The sequence below is a fragment of the Dipteris shenzhenensis genome, chromosome 13 (genome assembly GCF_047967505.1).
Source record: "Dipteris shenzhenensis isolate YYH24624 ecotype China chromosome 13, Dip_SZ_1.0, whole genome shotgun sequence".
In the NCBI taxonomy this organism is placed as follows: Eukaryota; Viridiplantae; Streptophyta; class Polypodiopsida; order Gleicheniales; family Dipteridaceae; genus Dipteris; species Dipteris shenzhenensis.
Window position 1 is genome coordinate 18,949,344 of NC_141608.1, and position 25,198 is coordinate 18,974,541.

Genomic DNA, 25,198 nt, shown 5'->3' on the forward strand with positions numbered 1-25,198 from the left:
ACCACCATCCCTTCCTGACTAGATAAAGTTCCTGATGAGTCGCTTCACTTAATTGATACACAAGCACTTGCTTTTGCGGGTCACCGCTGCGAAAAAGCCTGAGTGCCTTGTGTTTGCAATGGGCCTTTTGCTTAGTGCTGCCCTCTGCTGCAATGCCAAACGTGTTGACGAAGCCAGAACGTCCATGCTGGCACAATGATTACTAGCAATCTACAAATAGCGATCAAGGATGTAGGCCTGGCTTTTCTTACTCCAGGTCACCAAGAGAGATTCGGCATCCATCTGCCATATAGGGCCACATGAAATGTGCTGCAATGGAAAGAACTGTTCTCAATGTAGTAGACTTTGCAACTTGTGCGAAGTCATGATCTTAGGAATAGAGATCCCCACCCCATCCCAAATAAGGATATATAGCCTGTGGGACCATTAGTGCCCTGTCTCTTGCTTTTGTAATGGGAAGGAGACCTTATGATCTTCACCAAGCAGCTATGCTAAGATTTTCTATAGGGAAAGATCTTGTAGTATACAGTGAAACACACCAAAGCTCCAAGAGGAAGCCACCCATAATACATGGATATACATGGTTGTCCACACACAGATTCGAGACCCGTACCGAAGGAGGAATGCATCGATCAAGTGGATTAGTCGTTCTTTTCCGCTCACACTTTCAAAATTATCACAATTACAAGCGTAGATGGGCATGCCTGCTACAGATGTGAACATTGCAGCATGCTTTCCCCCCCCATACACATCTGATTATGGCAGGACAGCGACAATGGGAGGGGACATCTTTCACTGCTCCTGACACTCTATGAGGATATCCAGAAATACATGAAGTAGGAACAGGTCCTGCTCATGGGGGACTTCAATGCCAAAACTAGGTTCTCTGTGAAGTCTACCCCCTCTTCCTAGAAGTACCTTTGACAAATAGTCTTGCCTTGTACATATCAATGAAACCATCTACTTGAATTTTGTCTTGTACACCCACTTGCATCCTACCACATTTTTCCCAAGTGGAATGTCCAGCACAAGTTCCCAAGCATCATTCTTGGCAATGGCATCATTTCCTATCTCATGGCATTCTTCCAATACACAATCTTGTCTGCCTAAATAAACTCTGAGGGTCATCATTATCCAGCACATGCATCATGAGGGCTCCATTTGCACTCTCCCTTGGCTGTTGTAATTTGGCTGGTTGCCTCCTCCTATCCTCAAAAATGTCCTGCAATTTTGCATCATTGTCTTCACAAATTTTTTGGGTAATTTTTCAAATGTTTTCTTCGCTACTTTGGACTGCTGAAAATGTTGTTGCTGTTGTTTACCACATCCAAGGGCAAGATTTGCTGCTGCAAGTCCTCCTTCTCATCCTCAGTGTGTTTATTGTTGGGTGATAAACGTTGAGAAACATCCACTGCTGTTCATCTATACCAAAGTTTGAGCTGTACAAATGTAAGACATGCATGTTCTGGCTTCATCACTTTGCTATTAAATGTATCATTGCCTTCATGTCTAGTGAGTCCTTTAAGCTTTGTGAAAAGAACATCATTCCCATCATCCCATAAGACTGAAATTGAAAGCAAATTATTTTTTATCCTTGGCACATATCTAACATTTTACAAATACTTCACATATTTTTCATGTGAAGCCAACAATGGAATTGTAGCATGTCCTTTCTTGTAGGCATTTGCACCTCCCCAATGCCACTTGTGGAATGATATATTAATTGAAATCACTCTTTTCTACCTATCATGTGCTTGCTAGCACCTCAGCTTATCAACCATAAATCAGAGGTGGTGGTGTTTGAGAGTAGGCAACTCTCATCTGCTAACATGAGACGCTCATATAGACACAGCTTGCCCTCATCAAAAAATTTGAGATGGCATCCCCATGATAGTCAAAAACCTGCATTTTTTGTGACTGCTCATGAGTGGACTGTTAACACCATTGACCAATGCAAACTCTCAGCACGCAAGAAATTTCCATCAAGAGAGTTGTGACCATACCATTTAAGATGAGACAATATTTCTTTCCAATCCGAACACATTCGAGAGGCGAAGGGGAAGCCCTTAACTCTGCCATCAATACACCCCAAAGAAAATCCCATTGTGTGGGCTGCCAATGCCCAAAGTAGGAGTGGTCATCATAGCAGCCCAAGGCTGATCACACAGCATAAATTCCAGCATCATTTTCCCCTTATGTGCCAAAATATGTATGTATATTTAGACCACCGTGCATCTTTGGTGAACAGAGGTGCTCCATTGAAAGTAACCTAATGCTCTTACGGCCCTGCTTCGAGTGCCAAAAGGTCTTCATAAAAGTGGACATGAACATGCAATATCCTTCTTGCCAAACATCATCAAGGGTAAAATAAACTGTATGTACGCAACCGAGATCAATTGTACAATATGAAGTCGAACGTATAGTGGCTAAGTACCTAACTTCCCTATATCCCCCCCCCCAAAAAAAAAGCGTGTGTGTGTGTGTGTGTGTGTGTGTGTGCGCCATCAATACACCCCAAAGAAAATCGCATTGAGTGGGCTGCCAATGCCCAAAGCAGGAAAGGTCATCATAGCAGCTTAAGGCTGGTCACACTGCATAAATTTTCTATATCTAACTTCCTATATCCCCCCCCCCCAAAAAAAAAAGAGTGTGTGTGTGTGTGTGTGTGTGACAATCAAGGCAGATGGATTATTCTTCAATGCATCATTCAAGGCGAGGTGTTTGAATTTGCTTCTGTATATGCACCTCAATCTTCTTGGGATAGAAGTGCAATTTGGGATGCCATGCATCATGGAGATATCATGCCTTTATATGTGGGGATTTCAATAATGCTCCGCAACAGGGTGACAATACATCAGGAAATACTCATATGTTAACCTCTGAAAGGCATGCATCGTCTCAATTACTGATTCATCTTGATTTGGTTGATCTTTAGAAGGAATTGCAGCCTTTGGCACCTAGATACACTTTTCAACATAATGCCCTTTCTTCTTACTAGGCACGTATGGATCGCTGGTATAGTGTAGTCCCGCAACAAAATGATGATTTTACATGAAAAATGTGGGTTGACTATGCCTTTGTGCATTCAAATCATGCACCGTTATGGTTGAGGCTATCTTTTCATGATATGCCAGATGATAGACTGGTTGAGGCTATCTTTTCATGATATGCCAGATGATAGACTGCCTCAAAGGCGACATCCGATTGTGAACAATAGCTATTTGTAGCATGTTGCTTTCAAGGCAATGGTTAGTGAAGCCTATCAATCTCTGTCTTCTCACAGCCACTTTGATATTGATAATGCATAGGATTCTTTTGTTTCCAAAATGGAAGTTGTAATTAGAGGTTATGGCAAGTCTTACATGAAGACTCTGAGGCAAACTATTGCTCAGGCTAAATTGACTTGCCAAGACCTCACTGAACTCAGTTACTTTTGTCCTTTGTTCTTGCATGAGCAAACAACACTATGCCAAGCTAAACATTGTCTCCAAATCAATGATCACAGGAAACTTGCTAAATGGGACACCAGAGTAAGACAAAGAGCTTTCACAGATAAAGGTTGTTCTTCCAAACAATTTTTTAAAAGCTTGCATCAGAAGAGATTAAAAACAAACATTTGCAGGGTGCTTATGCTTGATGGTTCATGGACTACATCACGGTCACAGCTTGCTTCTGTTTGTGTACATAATTTCTCTTAGCAGTTTGGTTATCCATATCCTCTCACAGCAAGTTTTTTCTGCAAGAAATTTACTTTTACAGCATGTTTCTCCTATTATCTCCACTACTCAAGCTTTGGAATTGAAGGAACCTTTTACCAGAAAGGAAATTGTCAGATGCAATCAAATCCTGTGGTAGATGGAAATCTCCAGGATGGGATGGTCTTACAATTGAGTTTTTTTAAGAACATTGGCCTCTTTTGAAGCATGCTTTGCTGCCTATGGTGAATTCGGCTTGGCAAAATCAGAAAATGCTAGACACATGGAAGAGAGGTCTTGTTAAACTCCTTCCAAAAAAGCAAATCTGTAAATCTTTGGCTGATTGGAGACCTATGCCAGTTATTTACAAATTTACTACCAAAATGATTGTTGATCGGATAAAAGGCTATTTGCTTGATGGGTTGCATCCTGCGCAATATGGTTTTGTTCCTCGTAGGCATATCACAGACAACATTGCTAATGCCTATGCTGGAATAGAATATGCCAAATATATGCAGCAGAATGTTTTGCTATTGCAAGTTGATATTGCCAAAGCTTTTGATACTGTTTAGTGGGACTTTATTTCACAAACAATGCAGGCCTTGGGATTTGGCACAAAAATGCCACAAGTTATCAATTGGCTATATCAAGATAGTAAAGCTGCCTGCATACTTTCGGGGGATACTTCTACAACCTGGACTCTTGGTTGTTCTGTTCGGCAAGGCTGTCCCCTCAGTGCTTTACTATTTGCCATAGCCACTCATCCAATGCTTCAATATATAAACCACCTTTTAGACACAGGCATGTTGCATGGGTTGGAAATTCCTGGCAGCCGTAGCATGATCGCTCAAGCATATGCTGATGATTCTTTCTTTACCTCGAAAAATACTCAGAGCGATCTCTCCTTGATTATGCAGGCTCTTTCCACATATGGCTTAGCTGTTGGTTTTCATGTGAGTTTTCAGAAATCCAAGCTATTGTCGTTGCATGCTAAAGACTGGCATAGTCTTTTGTGGCCTGGGGAAATTGTTCCACCTTCTCAATTGATTCGACATCTTGACTATCCTCTAGGTTGGGGGCTCACTCGTTCTCAACAAACTGATTGGGTGCTCACAACGCTAAGGAAAAAACTTGAATATTGAAAGCTTGCAACTTGGCCATTACATGTTCGTTTGCGAATAACGCAATCCATTTTGATAGCGTACATACAATTCTATCTGCCTCTCACTATGTTTACTAAGGCAGATCTGGTTTCCTTTATGTCTGCTATCACGGAGATTTTTTGGCATTCAAAAAATGGCAAGAAAAGTCTCAGATTACTCTCTATGCATTGTCTCTGTTCTCCAAAGATGCACGGGGGTTTGAACATACTCAATATTCAAGTGCATATACTTGCTCACAGGGGGAAAATGATGTTGCAGTTTATGCAAGAGGATCAGCCTTGGAATTTCATGATCCGCTCTCTTTTATTGCATATTGATACTTCTGCTTTTGGGCATTGGCAGCCTACACAGTGGGATTTTCTATTTGGCTCTATTCAAGGCAAGATCAGAGGCTGCCCTTTTGTCTCTCGTTTGCTTCTTGATTGGAAGCATATTTTATCCCACTTGGAATGGACTGGCAAGGATTCTTTGTTGGAAAATTCCTTGAGGGCTGAGAATATTTATTAGTCCAAAGTATTCCACCCTCCTTTGGCTATACAAGAACTCAGGTGTTCTTATTTTATATCTTTCATAGGTATTGCTTCTGGTGGTGGATGTGCTTCAGGACGATGGCACTCTTTTATCTTTTTCTGCGGCTGCTAGCAAGTATAGTTTGGGAGCTCATTATCGTCCTTTATGGCACAAAATTTCAGAAATGCTTCAACCTTTCTTGCCAGTGTCTCGATTGGAACTTCAGGATAGGCTTGAGGATTGGACTCTCCATTCTTCCTCTTCTTCAGCCCGTCCTTTGAAGCTGTCACATATCACAGTGCCTTCTCTGTATAAAGTGTTCTTACCTCCGTCTTGGGTTTTTGACAGAGCCAATTCTGTTTAGCATATCGATCGACCATCAAAATGGTGGAGAAAGCGGCTGCGTCTCCTTTGGCATTATAAAGTCCCTCTTCGGCAACACCTTTGCGAGTCCTACTTGGCATTTTTCCATCTGGGCGGTTACTCAAGCATAGACATATTGCCCCGGCTGTTTGCCACCGATGTCTACATTCTGCTAAATCTGTGATTTCCTACTGTTACTTTTGGCAGGTTCTTCTGGTTATTTGGTTTTCATCCCGCAAGACAGGGTTTTGATTTATTTTTTGTTTGGGTGCGCTACTGGGCACTTTGGACTAGATGGATGGACAAAAATCATAGAGTCTTTGGCGATCCTACTTTTCCATCTTTGGTTTTCTTCAAACGATCTCTGCGACAATCGTTTTATGATTGCTTTCAGACTCGTTTGATTGATCATGATGTATATATGGTTTATACTGAGATTTTTGGTTGAGTAGTAGTTACTCCACTTTTGGAGTACCTATGAATGTAATTATTTCACAGCAATAAAATATTTCTTCTCAATATTTAAAAAAAAAAAGGGGTGTGAGAGAGAGAGAGAGGTGCTAGCCCTCGTGCTCCCACGCTGCAGTTGCTTGTTTCTACCTCAATTCGACGCCCTCGAGGTTCCGTTTCACGCCCGTTTAGTCCGTACGCTCTGTCAAAAAATTCAGATTTTTATTTTTATTTTTTAAACGTACTGTCAATAATCCATACGATTTTGTCCATACAGCCAGGAAAATTCCATACAGTTTTGTCCGTAAAGTCCGTACAATTTTATTCGTACAGTCGGACAAATCCATACAGTTTTGCTGTCAGGAAATTAAAAAATTAAAAAAAAAAGCGTATTGTCAAAAAATCCTTACGATTTTGTCCGTACAGCCAGGGAAAATTCCGTACAGTTTTATACCTGCTATGCTTTTCTCCTTGTATAGCGTTCCTATGAGAAAACCTTTCACAAAGACAAGTTGGTTTCTAACAAGAAACAAAAACAGGTGATGGATTCAGATGATTTCCTTCATGACTCTCAGAGGCTCAGCTTGTTTATGAGGTTATGCATCAAGGGGTTGAAGACACCCACAAAGGTTGGAAAGATCCACTTCCCACCACTCGCATTATGGTGGAAGTGGATGATATATTTGATCCAGTTAAGGAGTATGCTAAGCATGCCATTATAATTTTCTTCCCAGGACGGACGCCTGCTGCAGCAAATGCTGGGAATAGGTTGACTCGAACCCTCGGTGGTTCTTATGTCAAAAAAGTTCATTATGCGGCGGAGGCTTTTTTGAGATCATCATGGCTGATGAGGAGCACCGTCAAGTTTTGCTGCAGCACTCTCATCTCTTCTATGGCCAGCAGATGGTCCATGTCGTGCCCTGGTCTCCCACCCAAGATTATCAGGCATTGATTCGGCATCATTGCCCTATTTGGGTAGAAGTTGTGGATTTTCCTCAATGCTTGTCTTCTCTTCTACCTAAAATTGCAGCTTCCCTCGATAAGGTGATATGTCCACCGCGACCCAATGGAAATTCGAATCACTTCTACATCTCGAGGGATACGGATCATCCCACTCCAGCTTCATATTCAGTTACTGTGAATAATGTTTCCATGGGGAGTGCCTTTTACAAGCTCAAGTGGGGGCTGTTTGCAGCTACTTGCTTTGAATGCAAGCAATTTGGGCACATGGCTTCACAATGCCCTTCCCGAGCTCCACGGATGCCAGTGCAAGCTGAAATAGTTCAGCCTTTGAATAAGAATGCAAATGCCTCTTTTGTGGTAAAAAACAAAGGAGTCAAACAGTTTTTCTCTGTTCAAGACAAAGGCAAAGCCCCGGTTGTCTCAAATGGTAATGCTTCTTTTCCTGTGCCTTTGTCCTCTCCACCTCAGGGGAAAGGGGGAATTTTTTTGACTAATGGATGGCAAACTCCTCGCAAAGTGATCTCCCCCAGGCGACCTTTGCCTTCTCGGACTTGGAGTGGTGCATCCTCTCATTGGAAAACACCTGCTGAAAACTCTGGTGTTGGCTTGACCTGGGCTGCTGTGACTGCAAATCGGACCTTGTTTCCTGAAAAAGAAGTTGCTGCACATTTGTCCTCTCCTCAGGCTGATGCTTCATCCCAGGGCAGAGGCCCGGACATTGAGGTGGAAATGCAGACGTAGACAGCCCGTTAGTTGCTGTACATACCTATCCCATAACTGTAAATATGCTTGATCATTTGAAGTGTGTTACTCTCAATGTACAGGGAATGTGTGATGGTCACAAATGGAAACTGGTCTAGATGTATATCAGGCAATTGCAGCCTAATATAGTTGCTTTGCAAGAGCATAATCAGCATATGTATGCTGGTCAGATAGGCCATTTTGCTGGTTATGATATCTTCTATGCTGGAGAGCAGTCCTTTTCTGGTGTGGCTTTTTTGGTAAAGCACGACCTTCAACTTGTTGTGGCTCTCAATGATTGCCATGGTTGATGGATTATTGTTCAATGCCTTGTTCAAGGGGATATTTTTGAATTTGTATCGGTTTATGCCTCCCAATCTTCTCGTGATAGAGCTTTGATCTGGGCTGCCATGCATACTTATCCATGGCGACAACATGCCTTCATTTGTGCTGACTTTAATAATGCCTGCCCCTCAATTGGGTGACAACACCTCAGGCCACACTCATATGTTGGCTTCTGAAACACAGGCATGGTCTGATTTTTTGCTTCAGTTGCACCTGGTTGATCTCTGAAAGGAATTACAGCCCATGCTTCCAAGCTATACCTTTCAACATAATGCTCAATCTTCTTATCAAGCACGCTTCGACAGATGGTATCAAGTTGATCCACAGTATTGTGATGCCTTTACTTGTCAAATTTGGGTTGATCATGCTTTCACACATTCGGATCATGCTCCTCTTTGGTTCAAGCTTTCCTTACATGAATTTCCCACTAACAGATTGCCTTGCCGAAGGCTTTTGCTGATTAATAATAGTTATCTGGAGCATGCTGACTTTAAAGCCTTGGTCTCTGATGATATTCAGCCTCTCTCTTGTCAGATACACATTGGTTTGGATTATGCCTGGCAGGCTTTTGTTGCTCGGATGCAAGCAGTTATTCGAGATTGTGGCAAATCCTATATCCAAGCCACAAGGGAGACTATAGCACATGCCAAATTTACTTATCAAAGTTTGACTAAGCTTGCTCATCTTTGCCCTTTGTCTTCAGAGGAAAGCATGCTCTTATGTCAAACTCAATTCTCTCTTCAATCCAATGATCGCAGAAAGCTTGCTAAATGAGAAACTCGATCCAGACAAAGAGCATTTTTGGATAAAGGCTGCTCTTCCAAGCAATTTTTTAAGAGTTTACACTACAAAAGACAGGCTGCCAATATATGATGGCTCTTGGTCAACATCTCGTTCAGAGCTTGCTGATTTATGTGTGCAGCACTTCTCCACTCATTTTGGGCATGTGGATACTCTTTCTCCTCGCGTCGTGTCTACACGTCAACTTCTTTTACAGCATATTCATCCAATTCTGTCTGATGCTCAGGCTTTGGAACTTGAACATCCTTCACTGAAAGGGAATTGTCTGATGCACAGAGATCCTGTGGCAGATGGAAATCTCCAAGATGGGATGGTCTCACTCTTGAATTTTTTCTTGCATTCTGGGATCTTCTTAAATTCACCTTGCTGCAAATGGTAAATACAGCATGGCAAAATTAGCAGATGCATGTGTCATGGAAAAAGGGTCTTCTCAAGCTGATTTCAAAAAAGCAGCTCTGTGATTCACTTGCTGATTGGAGGCCAATCACACTCATGCCAGTCATTTAGAAGATCATTGCCAGAATGGTGGTTGAACGAATTAAAGGTTATTTGCATGATGGGTTCATATTGGGATTGAATATGCCAAATACACCCAGCAAGATGTTCTACTCTTGCAAGTAGATATTACAAAAGCCTTTGACACAGTTCAATGGGATTTCATTTCGCAAAATATGCGAGCTTTGGGGTTTGAACCATAAGTGCAGCAGGTTATTTATACTTGCTTTACAGAGATAGCAATGTGGCTTGCATTCATTCTGGGGATTATCTCTGATGAGTGGACTCTTCGTTGTTCAGTCCGTCAGGGATGCCCTCTCAGTGCTTTACTGTATCCCATTGCTACTCATCCTATGCTACAATATATTGATCATCTTGTGGCTACAGGATCACTTCATGGCTTGGAATTGGATGCTAATCGCAGCATGGTTGCTCAAGCTTATGCTGATGATTCTTTCTTTACCCCAAAGAATACGCTCCATGATCTTGGTGCCTTGATGCGGGCCCTTTCTGTTTATGGTTTGGCAGCTGGTCTTCATATGAATTTTCAGAAGTCTAAACTGCTCCCTTTGCATTCCAAAGACTGGCATAGTCTATTATGGCCCGAGGATATCATTCCACCCACTCAGTTTGTTCATCATCTTGGTTACCCTTTGGGGTGGGAACTCACTCGCCGACAACAAACTGATTGGGTTTTGGCTAAGCTTCAGAAAAAGCTTGAGTATTGGAAACTGGCAACCTGGCCTTTGCACGTTCGTCTTCGAATAGTGCAGCCCATCCTTGTGGCATATATTCAATTTACTAGCCATTGATCATGTTCACTAAGGCAGATCTTACATCTTCCATGTCTGTCTTTATGGAAATCTTCTGGCAATCCAAACATGGTAGAAAAAGTCTCAGGCTGCTTTCGATGCCACATTTTTTCTCCCAAGATGCATGGTGGATTGAACATCACGATTATTCATGTGCATATTCTTGCCCACAGGGGAAAAATATTGCTGCAATTTCTGCAAGGTGATCAGCCTTGGGTTCTTATGATTAGGACTCTCGTCACTCATATCAGTATTTCTACTTTTGGTCATTGGCAACTCGATCACTAGGATTTCTTTTTTGGCTGCACTAATGGCACTTTGCCTCGCTGCTCTTTTGTCTCCCACTTGCTTCTTGACTAGAAGCATGTTCTTTCTCATCTAAAATGGAATGGACGGCAATCTTTGCTTGGGAATTCTTTGAGAATTGAAAGCATTCATTGGTCGAAAGTCTTTCAGCCTCCCTTGGCTTTACAAGAACCTCAACGTTCCTACTTTGTCTCGTTTAAAGGCATCACCTCGGTTGCTGATGTTATAGATGATGCTAGTACTATGCTCCCCTTTTCTCTTGTAGCCAGTACATATGGATTGGGCTCTCATTATCGTCCTTTGTGGCAAATAATTACTTCTATGCTTTCGCCTTTTGTTCCGATTCCTCCTTTGGAACTCCAAGACCGGCTGGAAGATTGGACTTTGACTTCTCCAGGATCCTCTTCTCGTCCTTTGAGGCTATCTCAGATTACTGTACCTGCATTGTATAAAATCCTTTTGCCTCAACCTTGGGTTTCAGAGAGAGGTGATTCTATTTGACGAATGCATCGCCCAACCAAGTGGTGGAGGAAAAGATTACAACAACTTTGGACTTATAAAGTACCGCTTCGGCAACAGGTTTTCTTTTGGCGAGTTCTTTTGAAGTGTTTCCATCTGGACAGCTATTAGCTCATCGACACATTGCTCCTGCACTTTGCCACAAATGTTCTGCTTCTTCGGAGATTGTGCCTCACTTGTTTTGGCATTGTTCGTGCTCTCGTGAGTTTTTTTATCTACTTTGACAGCGCCTACAAGCGAGATTCCCATCTGTTCCATTTGGGAAGTTCTTCTGGCTATTTGGGTTTCATCCATCCAGACCGGAGTTTCATCTTTTCTTCGTTTGGGTTCGCTACTGGGCACTATAGACTCTATGGACATAGAGGAATTGTAAAGTCTTTGGTGATCCTACTTTCTCTCTGTTTGGCTTTTTTAGGCGTTCTCTGCAGCAATCTTTCTTTGATTGCTTGCAGACCCGCTGCATAGATCATGAGGTCTTTTTGGCATATACTGAAATTTTCAGTTGATGTAATTGTAGCACCTTATTTTGAGGTTGCTACTCATATAATATAATCAATCAAAGATTTCATCCAAAAAAAAGTGTGTGTGTGTGTGTGTGTGTGTGTGTGTGTGTGTGTGTGTGAGAGAGAGAGAGAGAGAGAGAGAGTACCTTGGAAGAGAGGTTCTCATACCACTTTGTGTGTGTGTGTGTTTGGGGGCGGGGGGGGGCACGTGGTTGGTTTGATACCTTGAGAAAGAGGCTCTAATACCACTTATAAAGTTTGTGAGAGCGAGAAGAGAACATATAATATTGGAGAAAGCTTGAGAGACTAAAATAAACTACGAGCAACTGTAAATTACAAAGAAACAAGGGTTATGCAAGAAATCCTAAACCTTAGAGCTAGATTAAGTCCTCAAGTGACAAGTGGCATAGTGCCACATGTACTATGCAAAAAACTATTATTGCACCATCCTTTTGAGGACCATGGACTCCTTGATTGTACTATTGCTTCCAATCAAAGGCGAACTAGAAAAGCGTATAGTTGATTGTGACCTTAAAGGTTGTCTTGTATGCCCACAATGAGGTCTAAGGCTTTGCATTCCAATCATTCCCATTATCATACATTGTAATTGTTAAAATAAACTTCGAAATTTTTGTTGATTCTGCTTGCCCATTGCAATGGTGTGAAGATCTTGTGCTAAATCCAAAATTCCTTTGTAACTTACTCAATTACTCAAAACTAAAACCTTGATCTCATACATGGAGCATTGTTGGCCCCCACAACCCTACTCCTTTTTAAGCTTCATCCAAGATAACAGTCTTTCATGCTTCATCAAGCAATGGCAAAACACACCATTTGCATTCTTTCTATACAATTAACCTGCAATTAACGTGTACCTCTCATCTTTCAATGCATATTTTCTCCTTTAATTTAAAGACATTTGTTTCGGATTTTTTTTTGTAGACAAATACTTGATCAAGATTTCATCTTCATTATCATGCATCTCGTCTTGTTGACTTGCTACTTGTTGTGGATCTCCTTATTGGCAATGAGCCTCGAAAACATTTTTTCACTCAACACATTCAAATGTGCAATCCCCACAAAGGAGGTGAGATGTGTGGCACGAGATGGATCTTTGCGGATGCCCACACCAAACTCCCCTCGTCTGCCCTATTGGCAGCCAAAATTAAACTACATGGGGGTCAAAATAAGCAAGTATTTTCCACCTGCGGATAAGGAACACATCTCTATATTCCCAAGTGAATCATGGATTTCAAGGATAGTATAAATACCCAAATGGAAAGTCCTACCAGCATATACAAAATCTTCCAGCAAAAAAGCATCATATAAGAGTACCCCCATCTCTTGTTTGCCTGATAATTAACAGTACCCATAGCTAGAGACCTATCTTTCTAGGATAGATTGTATATATAATTGAAAATTTTCTTTAAGGGAGAAAAGAAGCTCAATAAGGGGGGATTATAATGACGTAATTGGCTTGTAATTACTTTTGATGTGACATATTTTCCTTATCTGCTCTTGAGCTCTCTATTCCCTGCTTCCAGTACAACATATAGGACTTGGTTAGCCCCTAGCGAGCCTCCTGTGAAGCTCAGCTCCTACAAAAATCATTGCTTATGGATTTCAGAGGAGGGCTCATTGATCTTCGACTTGCCAGGCTACACACGGATCCACACCCCCCACTCTTTGAGGACCTTGATCGGGCAATCCGTGTTTCCTCACACCACCTACACATTGAGACTAGACATACCTAGAAAGGGATGCATATGTACCATATGTGGCCGACATGAGACTGAGTCAAAGGAGCACTTTGTTTTCAGATACTCTATGTTCTATGAGACTGAGATCGTTACCATTGTCTTTCCAAAGATGGATTTAGACCCCTCTCTAGAGTCTTGGTTCACCCGGATCAGAAACATTTGGCGACCTTCATTCATGAGGCCGTATGATACATAGACCAACTGCTCGTGCACATAGAATAGATCAGCGTGGGGTGCTTAGTCAGACTCCACCCAGAGCATGATATCATTAAGTTTTTCCAATCCAATAGCACGCACCAGCAGTCCCAAGGAGACGGCATAGTCGACACCCAGTGTTATGCTCAAGTTGAGATAACACGACCTCGGAGGGATCAGTGGACATTTTCCTTTAGAGGATCAATTGTCGTATTAGCGCTTAATGTAAATGGTCAAAGGAATCGGTGTCAAGGTCCTTGATGAGGGTGACATGGCACGGACTAGATGGGTCTAAGGCTATGGGTCTTAAATGCATTAAATGTATAAATGTGCCTAGGGGCAATGAATTTAATGTGCTCCCAAGAGAGGGGTAAAAGATGCATTCAAGAGGTACCCTAGAATGATGGCATGTGGTAGGCTAGATCCATCTAGGGAATTGGGGCTTTGTGGATTAGCATACGAGTTTTCAAAGACATATGTATTATTCACGTGAGGATGCTGACACAGAGATAGATTGGGAGGTTTATGATCGTGCTGTCACCCGTGATTTGCAAGAAGGCTGAGAATTGTGGGTTGAGTGTTTCATTTGGTATCAAAGCGACAGGGTTAAGTGGTGATGGATATGGGGCTTCATAGCGTACGAGTTTGAGGACTCTACGTGAGGGTGGACGGAAGAGGATAGACGAGAGAAAGGTTTATGTATCGGTCTACGTGTGTTTTCTTGCGCATACTTGGCTGGACCATAACTTTGGCGTCGGTGGTAGCATTGCATAGCGATGATGATCCTATCTCTAAGCGAGCAGTCAGCAAATCTTGCCGGACGACAACAAACCTTCAGTATCTTTACGCTTCTCATCAGTGTTTGCTGCTCCCGGATGACTATGCAGTCCTAGGTTGCTATTGAATTCAGATGCGTTTGTAAGACCGCTTTTAGAAGCAGGTTTGGACATTATGAATTTTTAGTAATGCCGTTTGGACTTACCAATGCTCCGGCTACATTCGTCGCGCTTATGAACGATTTACTACGCCCATATATCGGAAAGTTTGTAGTACATTTTATAGACAACATTCTTGTTTTCAACAAAAGTATTGTTGAGCATCACAAACACTTAAGAATAGTGTTCATTAGTTTGAGGGAAGCGAATCTGTATGTAAATAAAAAGAAAACGAAATTGTGCATGGTAAGACTTGAATATTTAGCATTCGTTACTACTCCTGAGGGGGTGGAAATGATCCAAAGAACGTGGCCACGATACTGACTTGGCCTATCCCTCAGAGTTTGACTGCTTTTTGCGATCATTCTTGGGATTTGTCCAATTTTATCAAAGACATATTAAAGGATATTCCGAAATAGCATCGCCATTAATTGAACTAACCTCAGATAAAGTACCTTTTATATGGGGACAGAATCAACAAGAAAGTGCACATGCCACTTTTATGTGTCTGATGAATGATGTGTTTCGTGAATTTCTAGATGATTTTACTTTGGTTTTCCTAGATGATGTTTTGGTATATTCAAAGAACGCGAAAGAACATGAGATGCATCTTAGGAAAACACTTGAAAATTTAAGGAAACATAAATTATATGGAAAAAGGAGTAAATGATTCTTTGCTAAAGATAAAATTGTTTATTTGGGATAAGTTATTTCCAAAGAAGACATCCATATAGATCCTGATAAAGCAAAAGTGATTCAAGAATGGCCAAGACTTAAAACAGTGAGAGATGTGAGGAGTTTTATTGGTTTGGCACAGTATGAGAGAAAACATATCAAGGATTTTTATAAAATAACATCCCCTTTGACAAACTTGATAAAGCAAGAAAACAAACTTGTATGGAATGAGAAATGTCAAGAAGCTTTTGATACATTAAAAGCAAAGGTGGCAAAAAATTGCATCTTGAAGATACCTAAGCTAAGAAAACCTTTTATTGTGACTTGTGATGCGAGTGGGACACAAATTGGAGGTGTTCTTACAACATAAAACAAGATGTGGTCTCAAGACCGGTGTTAAAAAGAGTTGATCACCAGAAACCGTTTTTTATAGAAACCGATGCAAGTGGCATTGTGGTAGTAGTAGTTATCCTCCAAGAGGGAAGGCCAGTAGCCTTTGAAAACAAGAAGGTTTCTCTCTCTCAACGAAATTATCATGATACTCTGAAACATTTATGTAAACAACCTGACTTGAGAGGCCGCCAAGCTAGGTGGGCGTACCAAAGAGGAAAGGATAATAAAGTTGCTGATGCATTATCCGCATTATGCATAATATGAGTTTCACGGTATTAGAGAGTGCTCTAATGGCCAAGATTAGAGAAACTGAAAAGGTGGACGAGCTCATCAAGAGCCTTTGGTCTAAGGCTCATGTGCTTAATCCATGGACTTTATAGTTGGTCTACCTACAACACAAGGTGGATATGATTCTATCCTTGTGGTGGCTGATTGTCTTACCAAGATGGCTCACTTCATTCCGACTAGAGAATCTATAAATGCCCCGCAAGTGGTGGATTTGTTTATTTAACATATATTTCTTCTACATGGATTACCCAGATTCATAGTGTCAGACAGGGATGTTAAATTTACTAGTAATTTTTGGACTGCAGTATTTGAGGCACTAAGCACTGAGTTGGGAATGAGTAGTGGGGATCATCCTGAAACGGATGGTCAGAGTGAAATAGTCAACCAAACTTTAGAGGATATGCTAAGAGCATATGTTTCATTGAGGCAACATACGTGGGACAAGTGGTTGCCACTGTTAGAATTTGCCTATAACGATAGAAAACATTCCTCTACAGAGATTAATCTGTTTGAGCTGAACTATGGTTACAGACCAGCAAATCCAACTACAGTTGGAATACCTCAAAAAGTGCCTAGTACCGCGAACTTTGTGGTTCAGATGCAAGAGATGCTAGCACTTGCGAGAGCTAACATCCACCAAGCTATGGATAGAGCTAAAGCGTATGCGGATGAAAACAGGTCCGTTAGGGAATTTAAGGAAGGAGAAAAAATTTCTCTCAGAATTCCTTCACTCCAAGTCTTTGACTGCATGAGAGAGTGCTAAGTTATCACCCCGATATTGTGGGCCATGGTGGTTAATTCTAAAAAGAATAGGCAACGTGGCCTATAAATTAGAATCACCTAAGGTGCACCTTGTGTTTCATGTTTCTCGTTTAAAGAAGTTTTTGCACCCATGTGACTCACTAATCGAGGATGTTGTTTTGTTTCAGGAGACAGAGAATAATGCAAGGCACAAACCAACAAGAATCCTGGACCGAGAAACAATGCAAGTACACAATCGGAAGATACCCACAGTGTTAGTTGCATGGCATGGTTTACCTCTATCTGAGGCTACTTGGGAATCCGTATATTAAATGCGGAGAGTATTCCCAAACTTTATCATCGAGGACGTTGATGCCTGAAGAGGAAAGGAATAATATGCTCAAGTGGAGATAGCACGACCTCGGAGGGATCAGTGAACATTTTCCTTTAGAGGATCAATTGTCGTATTAGCGCTTCATGTAAATGGTCAAAGGAATCGGTGTCAAGGTCCTTGATGAGGGTGACATGGCACGGACTAGATGGGTCTAAGGCTATGGGTCTTAAATGCATTAAAAATGATCAACCTGAAGAGAATAATGTAGACGAGAGTTACACACATATTGAGTATGATAACCCATGTATAGACTTACCTTCATCTCTCCTTCAAGAATCTCTTGATAGGGAGTTTTCCTTCAGAAATGCAAGGAGAAACAAGTCCATCCAAGATCAAGGCGCTGAGTTTACGCCTTTAACTCAAAATCCCGTACACTTGGATTATAATCCAAGTGCAAGAGGAAGAGAGGAGTCTCCCGTTGATAAGCTGGTTTCTCAGCTTAGCCATATGATTGAACAATCCATTATGACAAAATTTGGGACTAAAAGAGTGCTGAATTTTGGGGATGAAGATTTAGGTATCCCCTCGAAGAGAGCCAAATTTCAACCTCGTGAGAGAATAGAGTTCCCAAAGTATGATGGAGCACGAGAGGCGGATAAAATCCTCAATTGGATTCGCCATTTTGAGCTACATTTTGCGCATCAAGATAAGACCGACCATGAGAAGCTTGCTCTTGCCAACACTGCATCTACAGAAGGATGGTTTGATGTGGTGGTCCTTATCACAAACCGGCAAAGAGCCTATTCTTCAATGATCCAAGTTTGTAGAGTAGCATAAGGCCACTTTCATGCCTTCGAGGCATGAAGAATTATTCACCTTCCGCTGGAAAAGGTTCAGGCAATTTGATAACGAGAGTAACGCTGAATTTACAGCTAGGTTCTGGAAACTCTCTTTAGAGTTACCTGAGAAGAGCGAGGATGATAGAAGGAAGAAGTATTTAGCAGCCCTAACCCCAAAAGTGAGGTATGAGGTTGAAATGTTCAACCCAACCACCTTGAAAGACCTCACTATATTGGCTGAGATTGCGGAGAGGAAATTGAATCCTCGGAAGCCTTTCAACAAAGGAAAAGAGAAAATGTTAACAGCCAATCACGTCCTGGATGGATACCATTTCCTTCCATGACTGATGATGAGATGAAAAAGCTAATTAAGGAGGATAAATGTTTTGGATGTAAGCAACATAAGCCCAGGCATCCATGGCATAAATGTCCTACTCTATTAGCCAAAATTGCCAAAACCAATTCTGTAAAAGGGAAAGGTAAAGCATCCAAGCAGGAGGGTGAGGCTTCTACCTCCTCATCCCAAGACTCTACGGTGAACATAGAACCAAGAGTAAATGCTATCCATTCAGCCAACACTAGTGTATGGATGTGTGAACTAAATAGAGAGTAGGCATATTCATTGTAGAGTATAGACGGGTAAATAAAGAATTTATCCTCTGTGTAGAGCGTCTTATGGGATGAATAGGGCTGAAATAGAAGAGTTGGAAAAAGAGAGTGATGATCTATAGTCTCTATAGATTAAGAAGCTCTTCATCACAAAATCATCTATAGCCAAGGTCCACCTAGTTCAATGAAACATTCAGGTGAGAGAATCGTTTTAATACTGACCAGTTTGTTGAGAATATGTTTCAGCTTATTGAGCAGGTTACTGTAAAGAGATTTCAGCAGCTTGGTATTCAGAAGAGAGTTCTGAGTATGAGGAGATATTGAAGAGGCACTACAGTGGTACTTCTGCATTTTGAATATTCAGCATCAAGAGGAACCAGAACTTGAAGATGAGATTTAAGTTCTGATTCAGAAGAGATCGTGTACTACTAGGAGAAGACTATTTGCGGATTATGAAGAGAAGATGCAAATGCAGAAGTAAAAGAGAAGCGTACGCAAGAGAAAGAGACGAGAGGATCCAAAAGAGGACTTTTGTCCATTCAAGCAGTAGGGAGTGTCATGACTAGAGAAATCACTAATCCGTGATTAGTAGAGATTGAAACATTATTATATGTTATACGCCAATGGTGTAACATGTATTTGTATTTATGATGGACACCGACCGATTTGTTATGGCGGTGGATCATCTCAGTAGATAGGACTAGTCGAGCTGGAGCCACTACTTCAGACGGCATCAAATTTGGACATGTGACACTTATTCTATTAATAAAAATGTGCACACACGTGTCTGGTTCGTAGGGGCAATAGCAAGGGAAGGGTGCATTAAGGTGCATTGAATGGTGGACGCATGGGTCATAGGCTAAGGGTAGGTGTAAATGGGAAGATGGAACTTGAGTGATCTCAAGGGACATTAATGAAAGGGTATCTCCCTTTCATTGTGAATCTCACGTAGCATTCTTCATTCACCTTGCATTCATCCGCCATCTCTGCTGGTTCTTCACATTAAATGTGTAAATGTGCCTAGGGGCAAATGAATTTAATGCGCTCCCGAGAGGGGTAAAAGATGCATTTAAGAGGTACCCTAGAATGATGACATGTGGCAGGCTAGATCCATCTAGGAAATTGGGACTTTGTGGATTAGCATGCGAGTTTTCAAAGACGTATGTATTATTCACGTGAGTATGCTGACACAGAGATATGCTGGGAGGTTTATGATCGTGCTATCACCCATGATTTGCAAGAAAGCTGAGGATTGTGGGTTGAGTGTTTCACCCAGAGCACAAGACACAACAAATTTGTCAGCATGACGATGCACATATTAGGCTTGCGGATCTTCCCTGCATGTTTGCCAGACCAAGGACATAGCTGATGGGTGTCAGAGAGGCACATGTTCAACAGAGAGCCACGGCTAGGAGGCCATAGCAAACCGCGCAGACTCACAAGTGTCTACGCTCTATCACAAGTTACATGCCACCACAGCACCATCCATCACCAAAGCTTCTCTGGACCACCACAATTATACCACACCGTAGTTCTCATCCTCTCCATGGGCTCACATACTTTGTATTAGTGTTTTTTTGTTTGTTGTTGTCTTGGCTGCAGATGCCCGCTTAGAGGCTGACCCATTCACATCATTGTATCTAGGTTTTGTCAGTCTCATAGACCCTCCGGTCTTTCGAAGACTTTAATAAACTTTCTTTCTTTCTTTCTTCCCTCCCTAATTCCCTCTCTCAAATTATCTCCCTATCCCATTCTCCTTCCTTCTTCCATCTCCTCACTCCACGCCATTTTACCTATGTCTCTACTTCCACCGCCGTAACCCCCTATTGGGCTTATCACAACTCTCTCCACACTAGAAGATTCTGCAAATAGCAACCAAGTCCCTCTTTGATCTATGAAATAAGTACCTTTGATTGCCAACCTAATCTCTTATAACGTCATAGCTAAGCTAAGCCAAAAAGGCATCCTCACAATCCATATCTGTCGCAGCAATCTTCTTGGTTCTGCATTCTTCATCAGTGAGAAGACTCACCACACCATGATAGTCAAGCTCACTTTGTACCCCAAAAGTATGGTTATTTTTCCCTCAACCATTTGACTGGAGTAAAACACATATCAAGACATTGTGCCAATTATCACCTAGCTCAAGAATTACCACAGGTATTATTATTTATCCCTCTCATTGTCACTTATTGCCCAAAGCAACAGCACTCACGTTAAAACTAAGCTATTAAACAACAAGAAGCTGTTTTTAGCAGTTTGCATCAGTACATCCCTTATCGCTTAGATACTACAATAGCGAAGGTGTTATGAACTTCATGACTAATCACAAGATAATGACCAATATGGAGCATTCAAAAGGAAAACACACTTCTTCCTAAAACTGTTGTGCGCGACAATTCTGAAAAATGTCTAGAGGAAAATGTTTATCTACAATTGCAGATCCCTTACAGTGTTCAGAGCAAATAATCGAACCTCCACCATCTGCCAAGAAATTGCAGAATCCAAGGTGATCCTTGTCCCACTAAGCAGCTGAAAGGAAATACAAAAAGTGAATAGGTAAGCTTTCATGATTCATCAGAAATAAATTTGAAAACACTACAATTCTCCTCTCATTTTCTTCCATCATGCTTAGGAGGGTACTATATTTTCAAAGAGCTAATATGCCAGTTGATTACACTGAGATTTAACATATGCAGTGAGATTATGAGTTGAAGTCTTTGTTACATGGCCAAGAAGGCACAATGTGGATATGATCAGCCAAAGATTCCAATTTTCCTGTCTCAACCTTGGACATGGGCATATAAGAGCCCTTATCCCACATCAGTATGTAAAAAATTTATCAGAAGCAAATGAGAAGTCGACTTTTTGGAGTGGAGGGCAGACAGGTCCCATCAAAGGTCCATGAAACTAATGCCTGAAAGGTTTTGTAAAATCAAACAATAAAACATCATATTTAGGTCGCCCAAATAAAATGTACCCCACAGAAGGGAAAATGCTTGTCAGGAAGGTCCACTTATAGAATAGTCTTTCTGAGAATAAAGCAGTAAACAAGAAAACAGTTCCACAGGTCATGCAACAAGTTGGTGCCCTAAACCTGGTGGATCCTGTTCCATGAACAGTGGAACAGCAATGAGAATGCTGGTCAGAAATTTTACTGATAAAATACTTTGAGAGCAGTGAACAAGAAAGCAGTACATGGCTCATGCAACAAGTCGGTGTTTTGAAACTGGTCGACCCTTTGGTTTTTTAGAAGTAGATAAGAACATAACACAGAGAAGTGGGAGAAGCTTCATGCATTTGCAACCCTTGAACTTTCTTTTCCATTAAACTCATGAAAAGTCCACTACCTGGGAGATTCTGTCGAGCATATCAACGACATAAAGCAAGAGACAATAGTTTTTTGATCTTGCGTCTTGGGGGGGCTGTCAGATGGACAGTACTATGACGAAGGTTATACAAAAGAAAATTTCAACAGCCTCAAAGAGAAAATACCCAAAGTTGAATAGGACTTTGATGACATATGGTTACATGCTCAATCATTTGTAAAATTCTAAGGCAGACTCATAAGTTAAAAGGCACTCGAATCTGGAATCAGCTTAAACAAAGAGTCATGGAACTCACCAAAGTGAAGGAAGCAGAAAAGAGGGTAAATGGGCTGTTTACAAAGAAGCGAAAGCACATATCAGGAGCCTAAAGACTGTCAGTCTTAAACTGATTTAATGAAAGCCACATTATGTTAGCATTAGAAAATAGTTATGCTTTAAAATAATGGCGACATGCTTCATGCACTCCCATTTTGGCAATTTCATGTATAAGCTACTTATTGGTCCCATATATTTTTTTCAGTCTTCCGTGGATGTTAATAGAGCTTTGTTTCTCCTGCAGGAATTACAAGATTTTCTTCTTTCTCCTACTCATCCAAGCTAGATTAACTTCCCCTCTCATGTCATATCAGTAACATTTTCCTTCAACCCTAGATATGGACACCATCCCAACCAGATGCGTGACTATGTCAGATTAGGTTCATACAAGGGGCATGATGTAGATTGCGGCTGTGGTAAGTTTACTGTTTTCTCTGCCAAAGCCTGGGTCTTTAGACAAGCATTCCCCTCTCTACGCTTGGCTCTTCTATTAACAATGCACAATATCTCCTGCCTCCCCTTTCCTTAAGGCCGATTTCACCAGTAAAGACTACACTACATTGGCAAATAATGCTAAATGGGACGATCTACCGATTCCATTAGAAACATCCTCTGATCAAGCTGAGCAATCTGAGTTTTCCAATCTCAATGAAGACCAACCCAACTGCATACTTTCTGCTTCAAAGACAAAATGTATGAACTGCAACTGTGAAAAGCTTCACACCCCTATGTTCAAAGAATTTTCTGTTGCACAAGAATTATTTATGGCAAATTACAACAAAAATCCATACACCCCAACCTTTGCAAGAAATTGAGAGGGGCCCAAAAAACAGCAGATATCTGTAAGAAGTTCCTCCAAATTTCTGCGAAAGCGAGCAAGCCCATCTGGAAGGTTGCTTAGTCCATCAACTTCATCTGCGCTATAATCTACCACCTGCAAAAGTCACATTTTCATCCAACTTCACAGGAAAAAAGGGAACTTCGAACAAAACCTTGGTTCTCTTCAACCAGTTTATCACCATTAAATTAAAAGAATAATTCCAATCCACTCCACATAACAGAAGTCATATCATCGGACAGGCAGTAGAACATGCAACTAAGAGCTGCTATTACTATTGTTTGGAAAGTTCACAAAAAAATATGGAGATAGCAATCCTTCAAGACTGTCACCAAGGTGTATTCATCCATACAGAGAAGAACCTGAAATCGGTTCAGCTTTTGGTATCAAACAAAGACCTAGATTGAGCTTCTACGGCAGTTTTTCAGATAGTCCATGCAAAAGTAGAGAGCTAACCTCAGCCCTGAGAAATAAAGCATCAAGTAGGGCTGTGTACACTGGACCAAATGCCACAAGAGCCTTCTTTCTTTGGCTTTCACCATCAGCATTCAGACCTAAAACAAATTCCGCAAGGGCACACCTGATGCAAAACCAAAAATGTATGTAAATATAAAACAATACTGAACCTCTTCTTCTTCTTCTTCTTCTTCGGTGGTAGGGGGTGAAAGCTGTTTTCAAGCATGGTTATATGCCGAGAACCAGTTGCGACAAAGCACTGTCCATAAAGCATGCTTGTGTCACAAGTGCATAGGTGTTAAAAGAAATGAGAGCAACAAATATGAAATACTATCCTTATGCAGGCATTATGCGTGTACCTCTGTCCACTAGACGCATGGATATATCAATGAGTGAGTACATGCATGTTCATTGTGCACACGCATGTTCGCATGTGGATGTTTGTATCTAATTCCTTCAATGTAGAGACTTCCTGAGAAAGAAAATTTATAACATATTTTCATATGAAGGTAGGTGAGTATGTATAAACAGATGTTTCCCGATTTCTATGTATGCATGTCATCTCGAAGAGGAAGACAGGAAAAGATGATTCTCTCTTCATTTTACACATAAGCATCTGCCATATGTGTGTGTGCATGTGCTTGTGTGGGTGGGGGTAAGGGGCGGACTGGAGGTGGGGAAAGGGAGGAAAAAGGGGGGGGGATTGGGGGAGGGGGGGGAACGTGTACATGTGCATGGGCCCTATACATACATTAGTACATGTATTTATGGATGCATGTATGCACTATGTATGTATGTATGTCATCAGCAAACAACTTGCTTTGCTTTCTGCACTTTAAAGCTCTCAAGCATATTACTACATAGTACAGCCAATAAATGTCTAAAAGAGCAGCCTACTCCACTCCAAAGGAAGGCTAATATCTAGAACATAGAAGTTATTCATATTCATCTTGTCTCACTGAACTCTACTCTTTCTCGAGTAATGTCATTTTTAAAAAAAATTTACCTCTGTATTATGCTTGGAAAATTCATACAACATCAGCCATCTGTGGGCATCTCCAAAGCAACACCACAAAATGCACTCCAATAGAAAGAAGTATATCCTTGACTCATTGGGCAATCATAGGAATCTCATGGTTACTGGAAATGGAACAAGGGTCCCCCATGTCATCTGCTATGATTTTTCCCCTAGGTATCTCCCTATTGCTCTGTGTAGTGAGGGTTCTCCCTCCATACAGTACTTGTTCTTTACAGTTGAATTCAGCCCTCTGGGCAAGACATTTGTTTAGTTATTATTTTTCCCTCTTCGGAGGCCCACTCGATTCTCTCCCTCTGTTAGAATTATTATTATATTCTAGGCAGTGGCCAATGTAATGTAATAAGTGGGTTAGGGGCACTTTTCCCTCTTAGATGTTTTTCCCCCCTAACCACGGTCTAATCTCTAACTACAGTTAGTGATTAGATAGGGTTTTGTCACTTAGACAAAACCCTCATCTCTTTCATTGTACTTCACTTCAGTTCAGTGCGTGTTGGGGAGTAAACTGCGTTCAGCTCACTCTCTCCATTTTGCTCACTCTTGCTCTTGCTTCCTATTTTCTCACATTTGGTATCAGAGCATTTCCTTCCACGACCTGCTCCCTCCTCCTTACAATCAGCTCCTGCACTTCAGCTCCTGCGCGATTCCCCCATACAGCTTCATTGCGACATGCAGCCTCCATTCCGTACAGTCCGTACAACTATACGGATCCCGTACCAGCTGCTTGCTCTCATCCGTACGCGTCTGTCCATACACAGGCGTAGATCACCGTCGTGTACAAGCCTACGG

General features: G+C 41.4%; 1 protein-coding gene across 3 annotated transcripts in view; it reads right to left on the reverse strand.

The window, feature by feature from the left end:
• Positions 1–25,198, reverse strand: part of LOC147895123 (ARM repeat superfamily protein) — a 218,268-nt gene that overhangs the window by 125,613 nt on the left and 67,457 nt on the right. For 2 of the 3 annotated variants that reach the window (XM_087383592.1, XM_087383594.1), the window contains 3 exons: positions 23,374–23,497; positions 22,879–23,013; positions 20,887–20,967 (listed from right to left, as the gene is read on the reverse strand). In XM_087383592.1, the coding sequence (XP_087239718.1) occupies positions 20,887–20,967; positions 22,879–23,013; positions 23,374–23,497 (340 nt within the window). The remainder of the gene's footprint in view (positions 1–20,886; positions 20,968–22,878; positions 23,014–23,373; positions 23,498–25,198) is intronic. The other variant, XM_087383593.1, reaches the window with a different exon arrangement.